Below are 26,749 nucleotides of genomic sequence, written 5' to 3'. Positions count from 1 at the left end.
CCGAGCCCGTCACGACGCGGCCACTGCTGGCAGAGCCCCTCTGCCGCGGGCTGGGTGCCAGCCTCCCAGGGTGGGCAGGCTCGCCTGGGTCCAGCACAAGCCCCACCTCCTGTCGGCAGCGGCAGTGGCTGTCCGGCCCTGGGAAGTCCTGGAACACAAGATCACCCTGATGGCAGGGGGCCCTGACCGCAGCCGGACCCCACGGATGGGAACGCAGAGGGACAGCACTCTGCCTCGTGGGGCAGGGCAGGGTGGAGTGAGGCCTTGCCGCCCACCTGTGGTCCACGGAGCGGGCCCACCCCCGGCATGCCCTCTGCGGTCCCCCGCCCACCCAGAGCTCTCGCTCCCGCCCTAGCCATCCAGCCAGGACCCAGAACCTCCCACAGTGCAGCCCGCACTGCGCGAGAGGACCCGGCTCCTGCCTCTGCAACACCCTCCCCGACCCGGGTCTCGGCGTGTGAAAACCGACCATGCTGGGCCTAGCTGGTGCCTGCTGTCTGGGCATCGGGGACCCTATGCTTGCCCTACGGGCTCACGTTCCAGGGGAGACAACAGACAAATACACGGATGGATGTCAGGTGTCAGGGACGGGCAAGTGGCACGAGGACAGACGGGCACTGGGACAGTGATGCCACCGCAGGACGGTGGGGAGGGCGTGTCTGAGGAGCTGACCACCGAGCGAGGCCCGGACAGAGAGGTGGACAAGCCTTGCAGACAGACGGGGAGAAGAGTGCCAAGCAAAGAGGACATCAGTGCCAAGGCCCCATGGCAGTCGTGGGCCGGCCGGAGGGCAGCAGCAGAGGCTGGGGTGTGGCGCCCAGTGGGGGAGGGGAGAGTCTCCCAGACCCTCCCCGCAGTGGCCTGGATATACCACACCCCACCCTGCGTGACACCAACAAGCTGAGATGAGCTCCTGAGGCCCCGTGTGCCTCGTGCAAAGCTGAGGGAGGGCCCAGGTCCCTCACCCTGCTGCTCACTCCAGCCTCCTCCGCTTCCGGGTATGCCGGGCATGCCGTGTCTGGAGCACATCAAGGTCATCAGGACCGTCCGGGCAGGAGGGGACGGAGGCCTGTCCGGGGTGTGGCGTTCCCTGAAACAAAGTCCAGGCAGAAGAGAACAAGAGTGACCCTCCAGCCAGGATGGGCAGGGGACGGGGTGGCGGCGAGGGACAGGTAGCTCCTTGGACTTGTCCCCGCGGAGATGGGACAGGAGGTGCTGCCTTCCTGGGGTCACACACGGGCTCTGGCTTTCCACTGACCCCTCTCTCACTCGGGGGCTCCAATCCCCTCTGAGCAGCCCCCCAATAGCCAGCCACCTATGTCATGGTTCCCCCAAACTGGGCTAGCCGGGCAGGGATGGAGGACCATGGGAGGCTGCACACACTACGGGGGACAGCGAGCCTTTTGCCCTCAATACCTAGGGTCCAGCAGTGTTTTGCCTTTGCTTCAGTCCAGAAGCCCGCCCCGGACTCCTAAGGCCGTGCTCCCGGGAAGGAGGTGGGCCGGGCCGGGCCGTGGGCAGGTGGGACCGGCACAGCTCGAGCAACAACCCTGCCTCCCGGGCCCCGGCCATGCGTAAAGGCGGCCCCAGGCTCTACCAGGCCAGCAGCGAGGCCACCCCGCATGAAGGTGAGGGACTGCTTCTAGGGATTCTCTGGGGGGTCACCACCTGCTCGCCGGACACCACCTGCCAGGGACCTTGAGGCCCCTCCCTGTCCTGAGGCGACCTGGCTCTCTTGCTCAGCCCAGGCAACAGGGACTAGGGGCTCCCTGGGTGCCCGGGTCAGGGGACAACTTCACATGTGTGTGCATCGGGTTTCTTGTCAGGAAACAAGTCACAGTGGTTTTGCTTCCACAGCTTAGAGAACTCTGGACGTGGACGTGCTGGAGTCGCCAAGTGGACGGACCCCACAAAGTGCAGGCGCACAGACAGCCCCCCAGGGGTGCGTGTGTGTGCACGCGCGGGGGGGCACGGAGACTCCTGTGGACGAGGCCTGGGTGGCGGGACCCCCATGCCGGCAGTGGGGTTCCGGCCGCTGGAGTCCACGCGCGCGGGGCGCACGGAACGGCCTCTTGCTCCGCAGAAACCAGCTGCACGACCTACCCCCGCTCCCACCCCCGGCGCTCCGGGCGGGGGCCGACACCCACAGGGGGTGAGGCGCCCCGGGGGATGCGGACGGGCGTGGGGGGGGGCGAGGGCGCCACACCTGCAACCGCCTACCTGAGCAGGCGTGGCGGCCGCCTGCGGACCGCCGGCCGAGCCCCCCGGCCGCCTGTCCACAAGCTCCGGCTCCCCCGGGGTGCTGTCGTCACTGTCGCTCTCGGGGCTGGACCTCATGGCCACCGACAGGGTGGTGGGGACGCCGCGGGGGGAGAGGGTGGCCAGGAGCGCTGGGAGGGCGAAGGCCGCCAGGAAGCGCACCCGCAGCAGCAGGTAGGCCGGGCTGTGCCGGAGCTGCGCGCGCACCCGCCCCAGCGAGGCCTGCAGGGCTCCGGCTGCCCCGCCGGGCCCCAGGGAGGCGGCTCTGCGCTCCAGGGCCTTCTTGTGGAGCAGGAGGCCAGACAGCGCCCGCAGGCTGCACAGCGTGGGGGGCTGGTAGGACAGCCTGCTGCCCAGGGGGGGCACACGCGCCCCTCGCTGCCCCCTCAGCCACTCCCGCACAGCTGCCTCACCCTCCTGGGAGAGGAGGCCCAAGTCCAGGGCCCTCTTCTCAGGCCTGGGCCAGGGCGGGGGTGGCCCCTCCAGGCCCAAAGGCCTCCTGGGCTCCCCTGGCCCTGAGGTGGTCCCTGGGGGCTCCGCTTCAGAGTCGTCAGCCAGGGGTGTAGCCTGGGAGGAGGTCCTGGGTACAGATGTCCCCCCAGCCACTTGGGCCTCTCCAGGGGTGAGTCCCCCAGGGCCATGGGCCACGTCCATCTCCGCAGAGCTCTGGGATGTGGGGTGCGTCGGAAGGGTCAAGAGCTCTGTCCTGGAGGCGGGGTCTGGTTCTGTGTCCGTGTTGGTTGGGGGCTGCCCGGTGTGGCCCTGCCCAGGGAGCCTGGGGCCCTGGTCTGCCTGAGTCGCAGTTGGGGAGGGCAGCAGAGTCACCGATAGCCCTTGGGGGTCAGGAGTCCCTGTGGGCCTCGGAAGGCCCACCATCGCCTGCACGGGCACTGAGAGCAGCCCCTGGGCTGTGAGCACCCAGGTAACAGGCAGAGGGGTGCTGGCTGCCGTGTGTGTGCCCAGAGCTGGTGTCAGGCTGAGGGGCTGGACAGGCAGCTGAACAGGGCTAGGGGCTGCAGTGAGAAAGGGTGGTGCTTCGGGCACGCCCTGCTTCCGGGACGTGGCAGGGGCCTGAGACTGTCCGAGACTGCTTGGCCGGCAGCTCACAGGGACCTGGCCGGGGCCCAGACCTGGGGCCCTGGAGGCAGCAGGGGCAGCCGGGGCCTTCAAGGCTCCTGTGGAGGCCGGAGCGAGGGCAAAGGCTTGCAGCGTCAGGGGTCTCTCCTCCATGGCTGAGGCCCAAGAGCCTAACGCACTTGAACCGGCCGCTACAGGGCCCCCAGGCCCAGACAGCATGGTACTGGAGACTGGGGGGCCTTGGGGGGCCAGCGGCTGGAAGAACACAGGCGAGGAGATCAGCACCTGGGGCGGGAGGACCGCAGGGCCCTGGGCAGCCTTCCTGGCTCGGGCCTCCCGCAGCCGCTTCTCCCGAAGCAGCTCAGACACAGTTTTGGGCTTGGGCCGGGGTCCGCACGGAGCCTGCGGGGGTGCCCGTGGCGTGGACTCCGCGTGGCAGGCCTGCGGCCCTCCGCTCCCTGTGTGGCGGGTGCTCTCCTTCGCAGCTCCTTGGGCCGGCACGCTCTGGAGGAGGCAGCCTGCAGGGAGGACACAACACTGGCTGATGAGCTCCCGAGACAGGATGCGTCCCAGGGGAAGGGCCCTCACAGTGGGCAGCCGCTGGGCCTGGCATCTGGGCCGAGAGGGGCACGTCAGCCTGGCCGCACGTCCCCAGACCTTCCCTCGCACGGCACCCCGAGCCCCCATGCTCCTGCCCCCAACCAGGGCGGGCCCGGGAGGAAGGCCAGCCCACGACGGCCCTGCGCATCAGCCCGACATCTCCAACACCTTCCAGACAAGGACTGCTGGCTACACCGCCCTCCTCCTTGCACGTCACCTCTCACGACCCCAGACCCTCGCCCGATTCTGCCGGTGTGGGCAGACTGGTGGCCACAGGCAGGAGAGGCCCGTACCAGATGCTGCCCCACCAGCCACACCAGCCAGGCCTCCTCCTTGAGATGGCATTCAAACGGACCCACCGCAGGACGTCCCTGGTGGCGCAGAGGTTAAGAATCTGCCTGCCAGTGCAGGGGACACAGGTTTGAGCCCTGGTACGGGAAGATCCCACATGCCGCAGAGCAGCCAAGCCCGTGCGGCACAACTACAGAGCCTGCGCTCTGGAGCCCGCGAACCACAACTACTGAGCCCACGTGCCACAACCCCTGAAGCCTGCACGCCTAGAGCCCGTGCTCCGCAACAAGAGAAGCTACTGCAATGAGAAGCCTGCGCACTGCAAGGAAGAGTAGCCCCCGCTCGCCGCAAGTAGAGAAAGCCCGCGCGCAGCAACGAAGACCCAACGCAGCCAAAAATAAATAATGAATTAACTGAAAAAACAACAACAACAAAAAAAACAAAAACGGACCCACCGCGAGCCACCGAAATCCAAAACCTGCAACAGGTCTGGCCCTTTCCCCACTAAACACAAACCACCCAGATAAAGGGAGAGACAGATGGGAAGTACCTGGGGTGTTCTGGGCACTTGAGGGTACCTGGAAAAGAAACCAGAGTAGCGTCAGCGCTTCTGGGAAGTCCCCAAGGGCCCAGACCCACTTCTCCACCCCCCACCAAGACCACCACACTAGCCTGTCGCCCCACCCCCAACATGATTCCACCCAAAGGCACCCTTGGGAGAGCTCATCTCGGCGGGGTCAGGGCTGTGTGGGCTTTGCAGGGAGAGGCAGGGGGCCTGGCTGTCTAGGCAGGAGGGCACGGGGCTCCGTGGCCTGGATGGGCCACCACAGGACCGTATTTGGTCCTCCGACCAGCAACACTGTTTTGTCATTTCCTCCCGAGGTGACCGGGCTCAGGGACACAGCCTCCAGCTGCAAGACTCAAGGATTTGGCCACCGGCAGCAGGCTGCCACCCCAGCGGGGCCAGTGCCCAGGGCAGCAGGCGCCCAATGGCCCCCACGCTCCACCCAGGGAGGTACAGCAAGGCGGGAGGAACACACGCTGTGGAGCCAGGCGGGCCCCACACCCCCTGGACTCGCCTCAAAGCCCCTCAGGGCCCCGGGCCCTCCCCGGGGGACGGGCAGACGCCTCCCAGGAGTGTCTCGGGCTGGCCCCGGCCTGCGGGGACCCGGAAATGCCTCTCTGCCCGGCTGGACAGGCGCCATCTGCCCCGTGCTGGCTGTGCCGCTGGGACAAGAGGGAAGGGTGGCGGGAACCAGGGAAGCCCGTGCCTGGCACTCACCCTCACTCCTCACCTGCAGGAGTGGCGAGCCCCGGGCACCAGCCTGGAGCAGGGTGGGCGGCTGGGCCTTCCTCTCCCGAACGACCTCCATGCAGCCAGCTGTGTCGATCTGGAACAGCTGAGGGATGTGGACACACGACACCACGTGACAGGAGGCCTTCCTTCCCATCCTGAGGCCCCCCGCCCCCTTGCAGGGCCAAGGCCATGAGGGTGTCCACAGAGGGGCTCAGGCCAGCGCTGATCACAGCTGCTCTCGTGGAGCGGACCCAACGCCCCAGAGGCCCGGGCTGGGCCCGCACAGCCCCTTGAGGCTGGGGCCACGTGGCTCAGGCCCTAGCCAGGACTCAGGTCCTCCAGGCCACCTCAGTGCCGCCGCCTTCCTGCCCTGACCCAGCCCCTCGGGACGGCCCAGCCCCTCTTCCCCTCAGCGCCCAGCCCCTCCCACGTAGCGTTCAGCTGACGGCGGCCGGGACACCGCCCCATGGCTGCCCCTTCCACGCTGAGTCGAACGCTGAGAAGCGTAGGCCACGGAAGAGCCACTTTTAAGGATCCACAACTTTAAAAAGCTGGACTTAAGTGAATCTACCACAAACTTCCAAACTCCACGAAAAATGCAACGCACAAGAGAAAACAAGGTGTGCACCGGTGGCTTCTTACCTGAATGAAGAGGGTGAACACCGGGGTGCTGGTCAGGTGGGCGCCCTGCAGCCGCCTCCTGATGCCGTCCGCTGAAGGGCACAAGGGCACGTGCACAGAGGGGCCCAGAGACTGAGCACGGGGCAGGGGCCCCAGAGAACCCACACCCAGCTGCCGCCGTGTTCAACCAGAAAGAAGGGCGAGGACCTGGCTGGCAGGCTGGCACACATTGCTGAGCCCCGAGAGTCCCGCCCGCCCAGACAGTGGGACCCACACCTAGGCACGAGAAGATGCTCCCGCTTAGGCCTGAGTGTCTGGTCACTTCCTGAACCGGCCACCAGGTGCTAAGCAGAACAGGAGAGGCAAAACCAAACGCCCCGCAGGTCGACACTGGGCGGACGGTCCCCTCCCCCGTTCCCCCTCCCCGGCAGGGCAGCTGGGACCTCCATGTGCCTGCAGGTCCCCTCCAGTCCCCCTCCCCCGACCGACTCTAACCCTGGGCCCCACGGGGGGCCCCCGCAGGGAAGGGGCCCCCAGGCAGTACCTCGACTGTGCGCCACGGCGGGCCTCCGGGGAGTGCGCGGCAGGATGACCTCGCCCACCCACGGGCTCACGGCCGTCAGAAGCTGGTGCTGAAGGAGCCTCCTCCGCAGGGCGTGTCCCTGGCGCCGCTGCCTGGTCCCGTGCCACAGCGGCCGCATGCAGGGCCTGGCCCCACCACTGCCACCGCCACTACCAGGGGTGGGTCCCGGGGCGGTGCTGCGCGCGTGTGGCTGCCTCAGCTCCTTCTGTGGGGAGAGAAAGGCCCCTGGGGCTCCTGGCCAGGCTCAGCTGCAGGGCGGCCACGCGCCCACCCTCACCATCCTCCACTCCTGCTGGGTGCCGGAGCAGGGTGTGGATGGGAGACGAGACGGGTGGTGGGCATCTAGGTGGTCTTGGCGGCCTGGGGCGCCGCGTCTGGCACCAAGTGGCCACGTTGGTCTGAGCGCCTGCAGCGCTGTCTCCAGGGGCCCCAGTGGACGTCCCCACCCTGACAGACCACAGGAGGCTGCTGCTTTTGGGAGCACGCACAGCTCCCTGCCCAGACCCCAAAGTGGCCCGCACCTGCGCCCTGGGCCGCTGGGAAACACTCTTTGGAGTGTGGTGACCTCAGAGGAGGGCAGGGGGTCCCTAAGGCCTGGCTCCAAGAAGCTGCCCAGCTCGGCCACACCCAGGACTAACAGATTCTCCATTCTTCTGGGCAGCTCCCTGAGCTGATGACACGATGTGCCTGAGACAAACCCTGGGGCTTAAGGCCCTGCAGTCACAGACTCAAGGAGAGACGATCCCACGTGGCACGGCGGCCGTGGCGTCCACTGTCCTTGGTGTCAGAGAGTGGACTTCCAACCACGCCCAGCACAAAACAGCCACCCCAATGTGGACGCCACGCAAACGTGGCCAGAGCCGTGTCTGAGCCCAGGGCCTCGACACATCCATGGACATGCCCACGTGTGACCGGCTGAGTCAGACCAGAGCAGGCGGACAGTGGGACCCTCCACAGGGGCCTCCTTGGACGCAGGTGACCGAAGGAACAGCTCCTCCTCGCTGCGCCCACCTCCCGCCCCACAGCTCGGGGCAGCACCCACCCTGTCCCTGCAGCTCTCCCACAGAGCTTTGAAAGCAAGCAAGCTGGGGGATTCCCGGGCGGTCCGGTGGTTAGGACTCAGCACTTTCACTGCCGGGGCCCGGGTTCAATCCTTGGTTGGGGAACTAAGATCCCACAGCTGTGCGGCGTGGCCAAAAAAAAAAAAAAAAAAAAAGCAAGCAACAAGGTTGGGGAAATGGAGGGGCCGGCCTCGGGAAGCAAGCTTCTGCCTGGGCAGTTCTCCGGAACGAGTGGACGGGTCCGGAGCGCACACTGCCACGTGCAGGGAGGAGGCGTCTGCCCACACCCAGGGCTCAGCTGCACGAGCCTCGGCCACCCCCATCCCTGAGCACAGCCTCGCTGACCCCAAGCAGGAGAGCTCCCACCCGCCCATGGCCTACCTGGCGCGCCGGCCCCATGGAGCTCAAGGGGCGAGCATCCGTCGAGCACGGGCATCTGACGCCTCTCAGGCTGGTGCTCTGGGTCCCGGAGGGGGCCCGCGCCTGGCCTGCCGGCTCTGCTGGGGCTGAGGCCATGGTGCAAGCTTCCCAGCGGCCACCCCGGGCCGTGTCAGAGCCCTCGGGAGGGCGGGGGCAGGCATCACAGGGTCCTGGCCAGCTCCCGGCCCCCCCTCCCCATAGCTCCCTGGCACTCTGCCGGGCGGGAACCCACAGGTCCACGTCAGGCACCACATACTGTGCTGGCAGCAGCGCCCGGCCACCTGTCAGGGCCCCCAGGGCTGCCTCTGGCTCCGAGTCCTCGCTGTCCCCGCTGCCGGTGCTGCTGTCCCCGCTGGTGGTGCCGCTGTCCCCGCTGCTGGAGCTCCACTGCACCCTGCGAGGCGGCCGCCGCCCCCGCCTGCGCCGCTGCTGCTTCTGTAGGGGGAGGGCTACTTGGAGGTCCCAGCCCCCCAGGGCTCAGTGGCGGGGGACAGCGGGCAGGCAGGCCAGGCCTATGGGGAGAGGCCTCGAGTAGGTGCGCCTCCAGGGGGCCAAAGGGGCTGGGCGTGCTGGGTGGAAGCGCCCTCCCGCCGCTCTGAGTGGGGAGGTCGAGCTCCCTCTGCCCTCGGCCGCCTGGAAGAAGAGACGCCACGGCCGGAAACCAGACGCCCCAATTCTCGCCCGCCAGCCGCTCTCCCCTCGTCCTGCCTGCGGGGACGCTAGCCCCCGGGGGCTGGGACCTTCGGCTGACTTTTAGTAAAGCCTCACCCTGACCATGATTTTCCACTTGCTTAGGCACTGGGAACCTGTTCGATGGGGTAGTTCAGAGGCTATTTTTGCCCAGTGACCTACAAGAGCAAAACAACACGGAAGTTACTTCTTACAAACAGGTTTTGACAACACAAGTTTAGCAGCTTGGAGAAGAGGGTTCCTCTCCACCGTACGCTGGTGGCCCCGCTAGCAGACTCGCACTGTGTTCCGCTGGAACCCTCACGCTGCTCCCACACCCGAGCTGCTCCCACACCCGAGCTGCTCTGTGAGATGATGGGCATCTGACTCTCAACGGATAACCAGCCCGAGGGAAGTTCTAGCAAACGCACAACCATGAGAAAAAAGTCACCCACGTTTACGTGAAACGGCCCTTGAATACCTGCTATTCCAGGCTTCTAAACCAGACGTTTCAAATTATTTGGTGTTTTCTGCCAGACAGTGCTGGTGGGGCATTGCTTCTATGGGGCAGTCTGACTGTGTGGGACAGAACCCTCAAACCTGGCAATGCTACGTCTAAGGATTTCCTCTAAGGAAATGTTACAAATATAAGCAAAGATTGAGCCACTGAACCCTCAGCTCATTCCACCCCTGTAACAAAAAATGAGAAGCAACTTAAATGTCCATTAACAGAAAATTGATAGAATAACCTGTGTACTATTATCCAAGGAAATATATCACTGTATTGAAAATAACACTAGGACGCAGAATGTGTAAAGACATAAAAAAATATTAGTAACGGATAACATAACGACACATCATAAAGTAAAAAATAGCTGCTCAATTAAAAGTGGAATGACTCAGGCTTCCCTGGTGGCGCAGTGGTTGAGAGTCCGCCTGCTGATGCAAGGGACACGGGTTCGAGCCCTGGTCTGGGAAGATCCCACATGCTGCGGAGCAACTGGGCCCGTGAGCCACAGCTACTGAGCCTATGCGTCTGGAGCCTGTGCTCGGCAACAAGAGAGGCCGTGACAGTGAGAGGCCCACGCACCGCGATGAAGAGTGGCCCCCGCTTGCCACAACTGGAGAAAGCCCTCGCACAGAAACGAAGACCCAACACAGCAAAAATAAATTAATTAATTAAAATCAGTTGATGATCATCTAAAAAAAAAAAAAAAAAAAGTGGAATGACTCAACTTCAATAAGCTGGCTCTTCCTAGGAAAGCCACCTGCACAGGGAAGTGCCCGGCAAGGGCATGCCAGCAGACAGCAGCCACCTCTGGAGACAGGAAATGAGTTACGTTCCTTTCCTTCTTTTCATACATCTCTAAGTCTAAATTTCCTATAATGAACATGAATTGGTTTGTAAAATGAAAAAAACACCACCACCTGCTGAGATGATGAAATATGGGGCAGAACGGGAATTCCCTGGTGGTCCAGCGGTTAGGACTCTGCGCTCTCACGCCGAGGTGCGGTCTTTGGTCGGGAAACTAATATCCCACAAGCCGCATGGCGTGGCCAAAATATAAAAAACACAGGGCAGAAGAGCTGATGACCAGGGAGGCAGCCTAGGATGAGAGCAAACCACAGGCCTCCAGTGGTACCTGCAGAACTCCAGCATGAACTCAAAGCTGTGAGAAGCCCTTGGACAGCAAATGCATCAAGAACTCACCAGAGATGCCAAGACCACGGAGTAGGGAGACCCTGAGCTGACCTCCCATGGACACACCAGAAGTACAACTACTCACAGAGTTAGCACACATGAGAATGGCCTGAAGGCCAACAAGGTACTTTCCACAATTGAAAGCACAAAGAAAAAACCAAAATGAGACGGGCGGGGTGGGGCAGAGACGCAGCGCAGTCAGGGTGCATGCCTCCGGGTCAGCAGCCCACAAATGGGAGGAACATCACCGTCATAGAAGTCTTTCTCCAGGAGCGAAGGGTCTGAGCCCCACACTGGGCTCCCAATCCTGGGGGGTCCTGCACCCGGAAGACGAGCCCCTGGAACATTTGGGTTTGAAAGCCAGCAGGGTATACACCTGGGAGAGCCAGAGGGCTGTGGGACACAGAGACTCCGCTCCTACAGGGCGCACTCAGAATCGTACGTGCGACAGCAGTTTGCAAGGAGCCTGGGTCAGACACACTTTGCCGCCGGTGCAGAGCCTCCCAGAGAGGCAGGGGGTAAAGGGAGCTCCCCCTGGGGGTGGGGACGCCGGTGGCAGCCATTTTGGGGAGCCAGGTCCACTGCAGCAACACCAGTGCTGGTGGGCGCCATTCTGGAATCCTCCCTCTAGCTTATTAGCTCTGGGGACATGGCCCCGCCTGCCAGAAGCCCTGCTCCAAGCACTGCTCCCCGACCCCGGACGTGCAGCCAACCACGCAGGAAGCCTACCCTGCCCTGCAGCAGGCCCACAGCCGTTGTACCAGGGCCGGCCCTGCCGACCAGCACCACAGTAGTTGACCCTGACACGACAGAAGGGCCCACAAAGCCCATATAGGGGCACCCCTAGAACACAGAGCTCTGGTGACCAGAGAAGACTACACTGCTGGGCCCATAGGATGTCTCCTACCCAAGGCCAGTTCTCCAAGATCGAGAAACCTAACTGACCTAACTCACAGAAATAGAGAGAATTAAGCAAAATGAAATTGACAGTAACATAATAGTAGTAAAGGACTTTTTTTTTTTTGCGGTACACGGGCCTCTCACTGTTGTGGCCCCTCCCATTGCGGAGCACAGGCTCCGGATGTGCAGGCTCAGCGGCCATGGCTCACGGGCCCAGCCGCTCCGCGGCATGCGGGATCTTCCCGGACCGGGGCACGAACCCGTGTCCCCTGCATCGGCAGGCGGACTCTCAACCACTGCGCCACCAGGGAAGCCCTAGTAGGGGACTTTTAACATCCCACTCACATCAATGGACAGAAAAAAATATCAGTAAGGAAGCACTGGCCTTAAATGACACGTGAGACCAGATGGAATTAACAGATATATACAGAACATGTCACCCCCAAACAGGATACACATTCTTTTCAAGTGCACATGGAACACTCTCCAGGACAGACCACGTGCTAGGCCACAAACAAGTCTCAATAAATTTAAGAGTAAAATCATATCGAGCATGTTTGCTGACCACAACAGTATGAGACTAGAAATCAACTACAAGAGGGACTTCCCTGGTGGTCCAGTGGCTAAGACTCCATGCTCCCAATGCAGGGGGCTGGGGTTCCATCCCTGGTCAGGGAACTAGATCCCACATGCACGTCGCGACTAAGAGTTCGCATGCTGCAACTAAAGATTCCACATGCCGCAACTAAAAAAGATCCTGTGTGTCACAACTAAAAAGATCCTGAGTTCTGGAACTAAGACCCGGCACAGCCAAAGTAAATAGATAAATACTACCAAAAAAAAAAAAAAGAGGGCTTCCCTGGTGGCGCAGTGGTTGAGAGTCCGCCTGCCAATGCAGGGGACACAGGTTCATGCCCAGTCCGGGAAGATGCCACATGCCGCGGAGCGGCTGGGCTCGTGAGCCATGGCCGCTGAGCCTGCACGTCCGGAGCCTGTGCTCCGCAACGGGAGAGGCCACAACAGTGAGAGGCCCACATACCACAAAAAAAAAAAGAAGGAAATCAACTACAAGAAAAAAACTTCAAAAACACAAACATGTGGAAGCTAAACAATCTGCCACTAAACAACCAATGGGTCACTGAAGGAATCAAAGAGGAAATAAACACCTGGAGACAAATGAAAATAGAAACACAAAGATCCATATCTATGGGATGCAGCAAAAGCAGTCCTACGAGGGAAGTTTATACCAATACAAGCCTATGTCAGGAAACAAGAAAAACCTCACTTAAAAAATCTAACTTTACACCTAGAGGAACCAGAAAATGAAGAACAAAGCTCAAAGTTATAGAAGAAAGAAAATAATAAAGATCAGAGTGGAAATAAATGAAACAGATTAAAAAAATAACAGAAAACAATCAATGAAAGTTAAGTGCTGGTTCTTTGAAAAGATAAACAAAACTGATAAACCTTTAGCCAGACTCATCAAGAAGAAGAGGGGGCCCAAACCCATAAAGTCAGAAATGGAAAGGAGAAGTTACAACCAACACCCCAGAAATACAAAGGACCATGTAAGATTATTACAAAAAATTATACGCCGAAAAACTAGACAATCTAGAAGAAATGGATAAACGCCTAGAAAAGCACATTCACCCAAGACTGAATCAGGAAAAAATAGACAATATGAAGACTGATTACCAGTAATAAAATTGAATCAGTTAAAAAAAAAAAAAAAAAAACAGAAAACAAAAGACGAAACAAAACTCTCAACAAACAAAAGTCCAGGACCAGATGGCTCCACAGGTGAATTCTCCAAACCATGTGAAGAAGAGCTAACGCCCACATGCTCACAGCAGCACTATTTACAACAGCCAATATACGGAAGCAACCTAACTGTCTATCGATAGATGAACGGACAGAGAACAATAACGAAAACATAGTGTCTATACATACAATGGAACACTGCTCAGCCACAAAAGGGAAAAACAGAAATCTTGCTATTGGCAACAACACGGACGGACCTAGAGGGTGTTAGGTCAAGTGGAGTGAGTCAGAGGACGTGTGACTGCACTTGTGCATGGGGTCTAACACACAAAACAGACAGACAGACACCAGGCCCGCAGATGCAGAGAACAAATGGGTGGTTGCTGGGGGGAGGGGGGAGGGGGGAGGCCAAACAGGTGAAGGGGATTAGGAAGTACAAATCTCCAGCTACCAAATAAATAAGCCAGGGGGCGCTCTGCACGGAAGAAGAAACATCGTCAATAACGTTACAATAACTTTGTACGGGGACAGATGATTACTAGACTTACTATGATCACTCCCTAACACACGCAAATGTTAAAATCACCATGTAGTATGTGTGAAACTAGAAAAACCAAAACAAAAAAATAAGAACTTACCGACACCATATTTTTCTATTAATTCAATTAGCTTTTCCTCTTCTTTGGAATTCCATCGTCCCTTTTTCAAGCTAAAATGTAACCTCCTGAGATACCTGAAAGCAACATAAAAACAAAGGGACGTTTTAGAAGCCAAGATGGCCTCCTGCTGCTGCCCTGGCATCTGCAGTGGTTTCTAAGCTATGACACCCAGAGCACAGGCAACAGAAGAAAAATACAGGCCAACTGGACTGCAGCAAGATTAGAAACTTTTGTGCTTCAACGGTCACCATCAAGAAAGTGAAAAGACAACCCACAGACTGGGACAGGATATTTGCAAATCACGTATCTGCTAAGAGACTCGTATCCGGAATATATAAAGAACCCTTATAGCTCAATTTTAAAAATGGGCAAAGGACAGAAATAGCTGTTTCTTCAGAGAAGACACACAAATGGCCAAACACAGGAAAGCTGCTCAGTATCATCAGTCTTCAGGAAATGCAAACCAAAATCACAGTGAGATACCACTTCACTCCCACTAGGATGGCTCTAATCACAGGTAGTGTTAGTGAGGATGTAGCAGACTGGGACCCTCCTACACTGCGGGTGGGAATGTAAAAGGGTACAGCCACTTTGGAGGACAGTCATTCCTCGAAAGTTAAGCAGAATCACCATGTGACCTAACAATTCCACTCGTAGGTATAGCTGAGAGAAATGAGTATGTATATCCACACAAACATTCACGTTTCCAAGGTTCACCCATGATGTAACACCTATCAGAGTATCACTCATTTCTAAGGCTGAATAACATTCTAGTGTCCATACACTAGAATCACACTTTGTTTATCCACTCATCTGCTGATGGACACTTGGGTTGTTTCCACCTTTTGGTTGCTGTGAACAGTGCTGCTATGAACACGGGCGCACAAATTTCTGTTTGAGTCCCTGATTTCAATTCTTTTGGGTACTGGGTGGAATTGCTAGATAATGTGGTAATTCTCGGTCTACCTTTCTGAGGGATCTCCATACTGTTTCCCAAGGTGGCTGCACCATTTTATACGTTTTATGATCCCACCAACAGTGCACAAGGGTTCTAATTTCTCCACATCCTCTCCAACACTTGTTATTTCTCATTATTTATAAACATTAACCATCCTAAGGTGTGTGAGGTGGTATCCTGCTGTGGTTTTGGCTTGTATTTCTATAATGACTAATTGTGTTGGCATTTTTTCACGTGCTTAATGGCCATTTGCAAGTCTTCTTTTGAGAAACGTCTATTCAAGTCCTTTGCCCACTTTTTAAAAAAAAAATACATTTATTTATTTATTGGCTGCGTTGGGTCTTTGTTGCTGCACGCGGGCTTTCTCTAGTTGCGGCGAGCGGGGGCTACTCTTTGTTGCGGTGTGCGTGCTTCTCATTGCTATGGCTTCTATTTGTTGCAGAGCACGGACTCTAGGCGCGTGGGCTTCAGCAGTTGTGGCATGTGGGCTCTAGAGTGCAGGCTCAGTAGTTGTGGCACACGGGCTTAGTCGCTCCGCGGCATGTGGGATCTTCCCGGACCAGGGCTCGAACCTGTGTCCCCTGCACTGGCAGGCGGATTCTTAACCACTGCAACACCAGGGAAGTCCCCTTTGCCCACTCTTGAACTGCCGTTTTTTAGTAGGGAACAGTGTTTCTTTGTGGGGTGATCAAAACGTTCTAGAATTGATTGTGATGATGGTTGCACAGCTCAATAAACACACTGAAACCCATAGAACTGTACACTTTAAATGAATGGATTATATGTGAATTACAGAATAAAGCTGTTAAAAAGAAAGAAAAAAAAAAAAAAGCAAGCCAAGAAAAGGACGAAGCTGAAGCTGCCTGCCAGAAGCCCTGCCACCAGAGACCTGGGAGAGGAATTTAGATCACGGGGCTCAGGGAAACTGCCAACCAGGGGATCTCAGAGGATGTCCAGCTGAGCCTGTACACAAGTCTGGTCTCAAAAAGAAGCTGCCCTGCTTCCTGAGCAGGTGAGCCCTGGTACACCTAGCCCCCAAGGCCATAGCCTCCTCCGCCAGCAGATGACCCCGGGCCAGTCTCCCAGCCCGGCCCGCAGCCCACACGGAGGCAACCCCAGCAAGGCCTTCCCTTGCCCAGCGCTGTCCGACTCACCGGTCTCGGCACTGGGCGTCGCTCCTACCTGGCACCTCTTCCCGGATTTTAAACCAACCCTGCTCCCCGTACTTGGCGACTGCCCGAAGCAACTTCTGCAGAGAGAGAGCAGCGCACAAACAGTCCCTCTGCTGCCACGGTCGCGACCTCCCCGGCCCCAGTTCAGTTTTCAACTCCAGGCTCCAGCTCCCCTGGGTCCTGCAGGCGTACCGCGTCTTCCTCTGGGGCCCAGAGGCCCTTCTTCAGGCTGGGGTCTAGGCTCTTGGTCCACCGGTAGATGAGCTGCATGGAGTCCCTGCCCTCCATGTAGTACACGACTGGGGACAGAGGGGCTTTGTGGGCGCCACGCTTCCCGGCCGCCCGGGACGACATAACCCCCACTCCGCCCCACCAGCTCGCACAGCTGTGACTAGGGCACAGCCGGAGCCTCCGCCTTCCCGGGCACGGGACTCACTCTTCCGGTAGGGGATGTGGCTGCCGACGCGCATCTCCTGCACAAGCCGGGTGAGCACGCGGTCCTCCTCCTCCGTCCACTCCCTGCGCTTCAGGGCCGGGCTGTGCTGCTGGTACTTCTGCAGGCACTGGAAGGCGCTGCGGCAGGTCTGCTGGGGCCAAAGCACAGTGCGGGGCAGTGGGGGGGGGGGTGGTTATGGGCACTCGCCACGCACGGGGGACGCCCGACTGCAAGCCAAGGCTGCACTCCTGCCAGGCCCCTGGGGGACAGTGGAGAGTGCCCCCGACAGAAGGCTCGGGCCCACTAAAGAGGGTCCCCAACACTGGCTTATGAAAGCAAGTATGTCCACAAGCCGTCAGAGCTCCCCATTTATGTGACACCAAAACCATATTGTTAACTCAAATTCCCAACGGAGGCCTCAGCTCAGCCGAGTCTACGCGCGAAAGTATCCTGCCAGGCACGTGCCAGCACCGTGGCGCGGACCCTGGAGCCCTGAGTCGGTTCTCCGAAGCCCCCATCAGGGGCGGCCGAGCGTCGCCCGTGCAGGGGGCTGGGGGTTGGGGTGCTGGGCAGTCCCTGGTGTGGCGTCTGCGTCCGGGACACCCTCGCAAGGAGAGCTCCAAGGCAACGGCCCCCCGGCTTCCACCCGAGTTCCAGCTGAGCACACAGCCCCCCAGTCCCCACCGTGAATATTTCTGCCCAAATCCGCCCCCTCACTCGTCTCCTATGGGGAAGGGGTTTTCCAAGAGCCGATGAAGGTGGTGTGAACTATCTTCTTTTCCAGAGCAAGCTCTCTGGCTACAGAGCACAGGGTGGGCAGCCTCCTGCAGTCCGTTTAGTTGAGGTGTGCAGGTGGTGAGGCCTTTGGAGACGCGACACGAAAAGCACGACCCACTGAAGAAAGAACTCGTAAGCTGGACATCATTAAAGTTAAAAACTTCTGCTCGATGAAAGACGATGTCAAGAGAATTAGAAGATAAGCCACAGACTGGGAGAAAATGTTTGCAGAAGACACATCTGACAAGGACTGTTATCCAAAACACACAAAGCACTCTTAAAACTCAACCATCAGAAAATGAACTACCTGAATGAAAAATGGACCAACAGACACGTCACCAAAGACGATACACGGATGGCAAGTAAGCGCGTGAGGAGAAGCACCACGTCCTAAGTCGCCAGGGAAATGAAAATGAAGGTGAGGCCCCACGACGTCCCTATCAGAACGGGCAAGCTGTGGACCCCTGACAACGCCAGATGCTGGCGAGGGGGTGGAGCCGCAGGAACCCTCATCCGTGGCTGGTGGGGACGCAGGTGGTGCAGCCGCCTGGGAAGACAGTGTGGCGGCTGCTTACGAAGCTAAACATAACGGTCCAGCAATTGTGCTCCTTGGTATTTACCCAAAGGAGTTGAAAGCTTCTGTGCACCCAAACACCTGCACGTGGATGTTTACAGCAGTTTTCTTCATGACTGACAAATCCTGGAAGCACCCAAGATGCCCTTCAGCAGGCGGATGAAAAATAAACTCCGCTCCGTCCAGACAATGGAACATCATTCAGCATGAACAAGAGATGAGCTATCGAGCCATGAAAAGACACAGAGGAACCTTAAACGCACGTCCATAAGTAAAAGAAGCCAATCTGAAAAGGCCACATGTTGCATGATTACAAACACAGGACATTCTGGAAAAGGCAAAACTATTGAAACAGTAAACTGAACGGTGGTTGCAAGGGGCTGGGGGAGGAAGGACTCACAGGTGGAGCACGGAGGACTCGTAGGGCAGTGAAACCACTCCGTACTAGACGATAATGGTGGGTACGTGTCATTGTACTTCCGTTGAAACCCACAGAATGTGCAAACCCCAAGGTAAACCATGGGGGATTGCGACACGACAACGTAGATCCGTCCTTTTTTTACACCTGGTGAGTGATGTTCATGACAGGGGAGGCTGTGCACGTGCGGAGGCAAAGGTGCGTGAGAGACCCCTGTACCGCCCTCTCCATTTTGCTGTGAACCTTAAACAGCTCTAAAAAACGGTCTGGGGATCCCCTGGAGGTCCAGCAGTAAGGGCTCCACGCTTCCACTGCAGGGGGCATGGGTTCAATCCCCGGTCGGGGAACTAAGATCCTGTAAGCCGCACGGTGCGGCCAAAATACACACAAAAAAATCTTAAAAAAGAAAAACACTAAGGAACTAAAGACATAAAAGGGAATTCTCTGGCAGTCCAGCGGTTAGGACTCAGCACATAGAATTTTTCTAAAGCCTCATTTACCAAGCAAATATAAGCTACTGTACCAAACTGCACACCAGCTAAATGTATACAGCAAAGCTGTGAGAGACACAAGAACAAAACGGCTTTTTAACAGTTATGTCAGGCTTCATCCGAGTTCCATCAATACAATTCTTTCGGAGAGGAAAATTCAATAATATAATAAACTCCACTTAATAGGCTTATACGGAAACCCAGACTCTCAGGGCAGAGCACACTTTTGTTTCTGAACGGCTTTGGTAAGTTTAGTTTGGTCTGCTGCAACCACGTGCTTGGCCACAAAAGTGAGAAATTTTAAAAAATGGAGATTTTTACAGACTGCATTCTCAGGTCATAAAATTCAAACTAAAGAATAACAAAAGGGATTCCAACAAACCTCAGTATTTAAAAATGAAAACACACATTCCTACATAAGCTAAGATCCAAAGAGGGAATGAAAACTGAAATCACAGACACTCCAAAACCGGTACAAAGGAGACACTTCATACCAAGCTGTTCTCGGAAAACCAGGCCTTAAATGCCTTCATCGCTAAAGACAGAGGTGAGAGTGAGAACTTAGTTCTCACCTCAGGAGATGAGAAAGACAACAAAACCCAAAAGAAACCAGGAAAAGGTTCTTCTCAAACCACCAAAATAAATTTCCCTCAAGCCTACTAGGGAGAGACAGGCGGGAACTCGGGGAGGGAAGGGATCTGGACGGAACTCAAAGGCTGGTCCGGGATGTGGGTGGAAGGCACGTGAGCACTGAGAGAGGCAGCGGGGTCTGAGCAGCCTCCGAACTCCGCCTGGGGAGGCGTGGAGGGGGCACCCTTCCCCAGGGCCACACCCTCGGAAGCGTCAGGAGGGAAACCTCCGGCAGCTCCAAGGGACAGCCCTGGCCGCGGCGCAACGTGCGGCCTGAAGACACCCGACCCCGCCGGGCCTCCAGCCTCACCCCCAGCTCCGCGGCGACCTTCTGCCAGTCCAGGTAGCCGTGTGCGGCCGCGATGGTCTTCAGCTGGGCGACCTCCTGCGCGCTCCACTCCTGCTTGTTGATGCTCGGGTGCTCGCAGTTCTGCCAGAACCTGCGGATCTCCTGTGCGCCGCGGTTGCCCTCGAACTGTAGACAGAGAGACCTGTCTGCGGGGCTGCGGCCCTGATAGGGGCTGCTGGGCTGCGGGGCTTGGGGGCTCCGTCTAGGGTGCCGAGACGTGCCAGCAGGGAAAGCCCCGGAAACCACCCCACGCTGTGGACACGCACTTGATCGGAGAGGGTCACGGCAGGTCTGGTGGCCACGTGGGTCTCGGCCTCGCTGCCCGGTGCTGACCCCCACCCCAGCTTCCGGGACGGAGCTGCCCCAACTCACATTGATGTTGGAGATCTTCTCCCAGTCATGGTCGTCCAGCCTGTCCCCCAGCAGGGCCTCCTCGGGCAGCTGACTGGAGGACGGGGCCAGGGCATGGGGTCACGCCGGCTGCCCTCGGCTCGCCCCGCAGGACGCCCTCCCCGGCAGAACCCCACTCACTTGATGTCCTGCACCTCCTTCTCAGCCTCCCTGATCTGCTTCTCCAGGATCTGCCTCTCCGCCTCGCTTGCGCTGCTGCTATGTTTCTGCTGCAAATACTCGAGCCTGAGAGGCAGGAAGAGGCACCAAGGTTACCGACGGTGCTGCTGTGCCCCGTGGGGGCACGTGGGGGTCTCTGGGGCTGGCTCGGCCTTTCCACAGATCCGGGACACACCCCGCAGAGCCGGTCACCCCGTACCACACCACGCAGCACGGCGACGGGCAGCACAGACTCGGTGCGGGGTCCAAAGGCGAACCCTGCGACCGCAAACAAGCTGCTCACTCTCTGTAAGCTGCCCTGACCCTCACGCCCACAAGGAAAGCAGCGGCCCTCCCTCTGGGTGTCACGACAGTCACACTGGCGGCCAGTGTGGCGATGCTGATGCGGGTGACAACGCTACCGGCACCCGTCCCAGAGCTTGTGTCCCAGCTCCCAGCCCTGCGCTCCGCACGCAGCGAGGCCTTCCAGACATCCTGACCCTCACGCCCAGCACCGAAGCCAGAGCTGCAGTTACCACTACGGGAAATAACCGTTTCCAGAACAGGCCAAGCAGAAAACCCAGCTCTCCTACAGCCCGAGGAGCGACCTGTCACCACAACAGATCCTGACCCACACGTCAAGCCGTGAGGCAGTGGGCAGCCCCTGGGACCCCTGGCCTGACCCCAGGTGCTGTGATGTGGTCACAAGACACCATGCTACCGGCACACATAGGATGCATGTCTTGCAAATGGTCCTCACTTCCAGGGGTGGAAACTGAGGCCCATGCCAGAGAGAGCACCCAGGTCACATGACTTACATGGCCACCAGGCCTGCCCCGCCCTCACGCGCCACCCTAGACGTCCGGCTGCCTTACATGCGAGAAGGTTCAGGAGCAGTGCCACTCCCGCTGCAGCGGAGCAAACCCAGCAGAGCAAGGGGCACGGCTAACGGGGCCTCTGGCCATCATGAGCCGCCAGCCTGGACCGGCCCCGCCCGGGGGCAGGCGGCTTCCCGTCCCCCGCGTTCAGACTTACTTGAGTAACTTGGGCTGGAGCAGACGCTGCAGGCGGTCGCTCACCACTGCCTTTCTGAGCTGGACCTTTTCCCAGGTCTTCCCTGAGAAGAAAGGAAGAGGATGTGGTTGCGCCGTCCCCAGGACGCGTGTGCCTCGGTCAGACCCCCTCAGCGACCCCTGTGCCCCGTGCAGGCCTGCGGCGAGTAAGCGAAGGTGCTGGCGGGCGCCCAGGACTCTCCCCAGCGTGCACCCCCCAACTCCACCCCTGGGCAGGGCCCCCCAGGGCTGCACGCTCAGGAACGGGGCGGGAGAGACCAGAGAGCGAGCCCAGGGTTGGGGGCTGGGCCTGCCCCTCATGACAGTGTCACCGCAAGGACCCCACCCGGCGCGGGAAGAGCAGGGCTCCGAGTGACCAGGCCCAGCGGTCAAGGCCCCGAGGAGCCTGGCATCCAACGCCTGTGGGGAGGCCTGGGGACAGGCAGGGTGGGGTGAAGGCCCCTCAAGCCCGAGCCGGGCAGGTGCTGAGGTTTGGGCCTGGGCTCTCACACTTGGTCACCAGGAGCTCTTCGAAAGCCTTGATGCCCTGGGCGGCCCTCTCCCGCGTGTCTTCGTTGGCAGGAGGCCCCTGTCGGAGAGCGTCGTGTTATGATGTGGATGGAACCCAACTGTGCTCCCCGCCGGGACTCGGGACCCTGTCCCCCAGCTTCTCGAGCAGCCCGGCCGCGTGTGAGGCCGGGCCCCGGACGCCTGGTCCTAGAGCGCTGCCTTGAGAATGGCTCTGGACACCACCCGGCGGCACAACGGTGAGCTCAGTGAGTCCACGAGTGCTGACAAGGGGGGCGGGACTGCCATCAACCACGGGGACACCTCTGCTGCTAGGACTCCACACTCCTGCCCAGGCGCCACCTCTCCAGGAAACGCCCCAGGGGCTTCTCTGTGCAGCGAGGTCAGCTGCCACCTTCCAGGGGAGGAGACCTTGACTTTCACCCCTGAACCCGGCAGAGTTTTAATTTAGGGAGGTTGGGGAATGCTCTCCTGAAGAATCCAAGGGAAGTCACAACACCCACAGAATGCTGCGGGGACGAGAGTCCCTTCCCACAGAGCCTGCACCACTCACCACTCCGGTGACCTTGTCCTTGAAGTAGGGCTTCATGAAGTGCCCCACGTACAGACCCGAGGGCAGGTTCCTGCTGTCCTTCACCTTGGGGCCCTTGCACCCCACCAGTCCACACATGACTTCCTCCTGGGGCAGACACAAGGGGTCACCTGTGGGCCAGGCAGCAGTGCCTCCCCTTGGAGAGGAGGGGACCCAGAGCTCTGGTCCCGGGAGGCCTGGCTGCAGGACTTCTTGGGGCCAGACCCTGTCCTACCTGCTGCTCCCGGTTCTGGGCCAGCAGCAGGCTGACCTCCGCCAGCTTCTCCCGGATGACCTCCTGGTAGACCATGTTCAGCTGCAGGCAGGTCTCTGGGTCTTCAGGGAGTGCCTTCTCCCTGGGGTCGTCCTCATCATTGCTGGCCTCCCCCCACCTTTCTCCTTCCTGGTGACAAGCGGAAAACTGCAGGTAAGGGAACACTCCCGCACCCTCCGGGCCCCAGTGGAGCTACATTCTGGCCACTGAGCTGGTGTGAGACCACCCTGACAGAGGACCACACAGCATACAGACACATTTCCCAGTTTTAAGACAGTTCAATTTAAGTGTAATTTCTGGGCTTCCCTGGCAGCGCAGTGGATAAGAACCTGCCTGCCAATGCAGGGGACAACGGTTCGATCCCTGCTCCGGGAAGATCCCACGTGCCACAGAGCAACGAAGCCTGTGCGCCACAACTACTGAGCCTGCGCTCTAGAGCCCGCAAGCCACAACTACTGAGCCCGTGTGCCACAACTACTGAAGCCCGCACGCCTAGAGCCTGTACTCTGCAACGAGAAGCCACCACAACGAGAAGCCTGCGCACTGCAACGAAGAGTAGCCCCCGCTCGCCACAACTAGAGAAAGCCCGCGCACAGCAACGAAGACCCAACGCAGCAATCAATCAATCAATCCATAAAAATAAAAGTACTGTCTAAGAATACAATTTCAGGTGGCGAAGTGTAACAAAATAAGCAGTTTTCACTTTCTACAATAAAAACTTCTGTAAAACTTGGACTTTGTAAGAGGCTTGCTGGCAGCCATGGTGAGCGGAAACAGGGGCCGCTGCAGCGTTGGAAGACTAAAAACAAAGCCAACCCCAATGTCTATCTCGAGGCGACGCGTCTAAAAACCATGGAACTACAGTAAATCCATATCAGAAGAACCACCCAGCTACTAAAAATAAGAAGCAATTCTGTTTCTATTGACTTGATTAAAAAAACAAAAAGCCAACTGTAAAAATTTTCCAAACTAACATAAAATCACAACATAAGCAAAAAATAGTTAAACAGCAGCACCACCTTTGTGCTCACTTGCCGGCGCTGTTCTAGGCCTGGTACATGCGCACTGACTGGTGCTGGGAGTGCCCCCATGGCACAGACTGGGAAACTGAGGCAGAGAGGTGAATACGGGGCAGGACCCAGGCAGCCCGCTCAGCCTCCCGTGTGTCACGTCACGTCCCCTGAGGTCAGTGGAGCCAACAGGAGCTCAGAGAAATCAAGAGGTGTGAACACCAAGCTGTTAAGAGCGGTATGTCTAGGGGCAACCTTACTTCTGACGATACTTCGGGGTGTTTCCTCTTTACTAACAAACACGCGTCACTTTAAAAATGCAGAAAAACCAAGATGAGTTCAGAACGCCCCCTCCCCGGAACCCCTGGCAGGGTGGTGCGCCTGCCTCAGCGGCATAGCCACCTCGGGCCAGAAGTTACCAAGAGCAGTGGACCAGCAGCGTCCGAGTCCTCGTCGGGCAGCGAATCTGCAAGAACGCAAGCACATGTGTCAGTAACTACGACGGAGACGGTGGCTGGCGATGGGATGCCACAGGCGCCGAGGAGGCCGACGGCCAGTGCAGCACACGGAGCATCTCCCAGGCAGACGAGAGGGGCGGAGGCCAGGGAGGTCCAGAGGGTGGGACATGTGCTGCGTGGACCTCCCCCTCCCCACCCATGCCCAGTGGCCGAGCACTGCCCATCGACTGTGTGGGGCAGGCACTAAGCCGAGGCCAAGGTCAGCCAGAAAGAGAAGACGCCAGCCCCACGCGGAGTGGGGCCGGGCGTGCAGGAACGGTGACCGCGGGGACGACCAGGGCAGGCTTCACGGGAGACAGCGCTGTCCTGGGGGAAGTGAAGCCACTCAGAGGAGGGGACAGGACAGGCACAGAGGCCCCGATGCCAAGTGAGAAAAGGCCCTGGTGTAGTTGGGAACTGTGAGAGGCTCGGTCTCAGAGCTGCAGCTGGGCCTGAGCAGGCTGAGCAGGCCAGGGCCCTGGACGGCTCAGCCACTGCAGGCAGGCCTCCAGCCAGAGCTGCGGGGAGGGACACTCAGGGCCCAGGGAAGCACGTGGGTAGTGGACAGAACAAGAGCCCTGGCAGCAGGGTCCTCGGACAGAGGGCAGCTGCCTGAACCCAGGGAAGAGATCCATGGGTCTCAGCAGTGGTGACTGTTCAAGCACGGGGGCGAGTTCAGCCCTGAAACCTTCTGACTGCTGAGGAGGGCAGCACGGCCCCTCCTCCCAGGACAGCCGGCTGCACCACGGGGCAGGGTGCTCGCACACAGCCAGCGGGGCCAGGGACTGACGAGGGAGGGGTGGTAACACACTGTCCAGCACCACAGCACACTGCGGCTGACTGGAGCCCGAGGGCAGACACGGCCGCTCTGACCAAGGAGCGTGGACACTGACCTGCATCAGAATCCGAGTCGAGACTTGACTCTGAGATGTCCACGTTGATACTCGAAGAGCTGGGATCCAGAATCCTTTCCAACTCCCTGATCTCCTTCGATATTCTGACTCTTTCAGCATCTATATCCATGACGTCTGCCCACCTGCAAAATACATTATGTTATAAGCCAATGGGGTGCAGGAATCCCACCAGCCCTCAGACGTGCAGCCCTGCAGGGGACTGACCAAAGCAGGCACCGGGTGAGAGGCCGGGCCCGGGGAGCCCTGGGACCGACCTGACACCCACCTGTACCCCGTGAACTCCCGCTTTTCCTCTGTCAGCCGCCCTGAGGCTGCGACCAGCACAGGGGGGAAGAGTGATGGACACCAAAACAGTCCAACTGCCACCAAGCCATGAGTGAGCTGGCCACCCAGTGCGTTAAAAGGAGGGCGTGGTGGCATAGTCACTAGAGGACAAGAATGAGGCCCATGGACCCTAGGTGCAGCCGCCTGCCCGCGGCACAGACCTGGACACACAGGGTACTGGGCAAGTGAGCACTGAAATACACGCTGACCAGGTGGCAGGGCTCAAAGCCCTGGGAGGAAGCCCCCTGGGTCTGCTGTAGCCCCAGCATCTAGCACAGCACCTGGCCTTCGGGGCTGTCTGACACTGAACAAACCCTTGCCGAAGAAACAGGGATCTCTTTTCTTAGGAACAAGGATGTGGAAAATCTAAAAAGGGGTCGAAGATGGGAGAATAAGTGGGCGGCAGAGGAAACGCCAGGGGAACAGAAGCACAGACCCAGGAGCCCAAACCACTCAGGAGAAGCCTCCTCCCGCCCGTGCAAGGCCTCTCCCCGCTGCAGGCGACGGGGGCCTCCACTGCGACATCAGGGCCGCCGCCAACCAGAGCGTCCCCAGTTCGCGCAGCGGCACAAAGCTGAAATGCGAAGTGTTTATAACCTAACTCGGCTTGAAGCCAGGTCTGCAGAACCGACAGCCGCTCCGGGTGGGCGCGGGGCCACTACCTCCTCGGGCAGCGGGAAGGAGGCCTCCAGGACGGCGGCGCGGTCCCGGCCCAGGGACCCCCGCGCGTCGGGGCGCCCCGCACGCTCTGCCCCCGACGGCGCCCGCGGGGCCCCGGTGATGATAAGGCCCGCGGCGGACCCCGCCGCCCCCCGCCGCTCCTCACCAGCCACCCCCCTGCCCTCGCCCCCCGGCCCTCGCCCGTCGCTCCTCACCTGCGCGCAGAGCCGGCGCCCGGCCTCCGTACCCAACGCTTCTAGCAGCGGCGCTCCGACTGAGCCGCAGACCGGAAGTCCCGCCTCCAAGGCCTTGGCGGAGGCGCGGGGCACGCCGGGAAAGGGGCTCTCGGGCGGGCCCGTGCTGCCTCCGCGCGGCCGCCCGCGGAACTCCCGGCGCCCGCCGGCGCCTCGCTGCGGCCCCAAGGGGCCTGGTCACCGGGTCCGGAGCATCTTCTCCCCCGCGGTGGGACCTCCCGCAGCCACCGAGCCTGTCTGTGCTGTTTCTCGGTTAGCTGTGTCCAGGGTTTTGGTTGAGGAACCGAGGAGAAAACCTGCCGAGCGCTCGCGACTGTCCCGGCCGGGCCGTGCGGGGCCAGTGCGCCGAGCCCGTCGGAGACGACCGGCCTCACCCCTGCGACGCACCCCGGCGACGCGCCCCCGCGGGAA

At 59.4% G+C, this 26,749-nt stretch overlaps 1 protein-coding gene across 1 annotated transcript; it reads right to left on the bottom strand.

The window, feature by feature from the left end:
- Nucleotides 1–61: 61 nt before the first annotated feature.
- SNAPC4 (small nuclear RNA activating complex polypeptide 4) lies at nucleotides 62–26,375 on the bottom strand. Its single transcript, XM_060101981.1, has 23 exons — nucleotides 26,300–26,375; nucleotides 25,080–25,222; nucleotides 24,109–24,155; nucleotides 22,641–22,808; nucleotides 22,388–22,513; nucleotides 21,817–21,895; nucleotides 21,290–21,371; nucleotides 20,237–20,341; nucleotides 20,078–20,150; nucleotides 19,667–19,831; nucleotides 16,467–16,614; nucleotides 16,223–16,329; nucleotides 16,013–16,107; nucleotides 13,880–13,974; nucleotides 8,978–9,057; nucleotides 8,171–8,644; nucleotides 6,690–6,933; nucleotides 6,167–6,237; nucleotides 5,523–5,627; nucleotides 4,778–4,805; nucleotides 2,221–3,854; nucleotides 966–1,090; nucleotides 62–148 (listed from the first exon to the last, which is right to left on the bottom strand). The coding sequence occupies exons 2-22, from the start codon at nucleotides 25,207–25,209 to the stop codon at nucleotides 974–976; spliced, it is 4,173 nt and encodes a 1,390-aa protein (XP_059957964.1). The 5' UTR covers nucleotides 25,210–25,222; nucleotides 26,300–26,375; the 3' UTR covers nucleotides 62–148; nucleotides 966–973.
- Between the last annotated feature and the right edge of the window lie 374 nt (nucleotides 26,376–26,749).

Source organism: Mesoplodon densirostris, chromosome 6 (genome assembly GCF_025265405.1).
Source record: "Mesoplodon densirostris isolate mMesDen1 chromosome 6, mMesDen1 primary haplotype, whole genome shotgun sequence".
In the NCBI taxonomy this organism is placed as follows: domain Eukaryota; kingdom Metazoa; phylum Chordata; class Mammalia; order Artiodactyla; family Ziphiidae; genus Mesoplodon; species Mesoplodon densirostris.
Note: the sequence above shows the minus strand (reverse complement) of the source record. Positions and strands in the feature narration are given on the sequence as shown.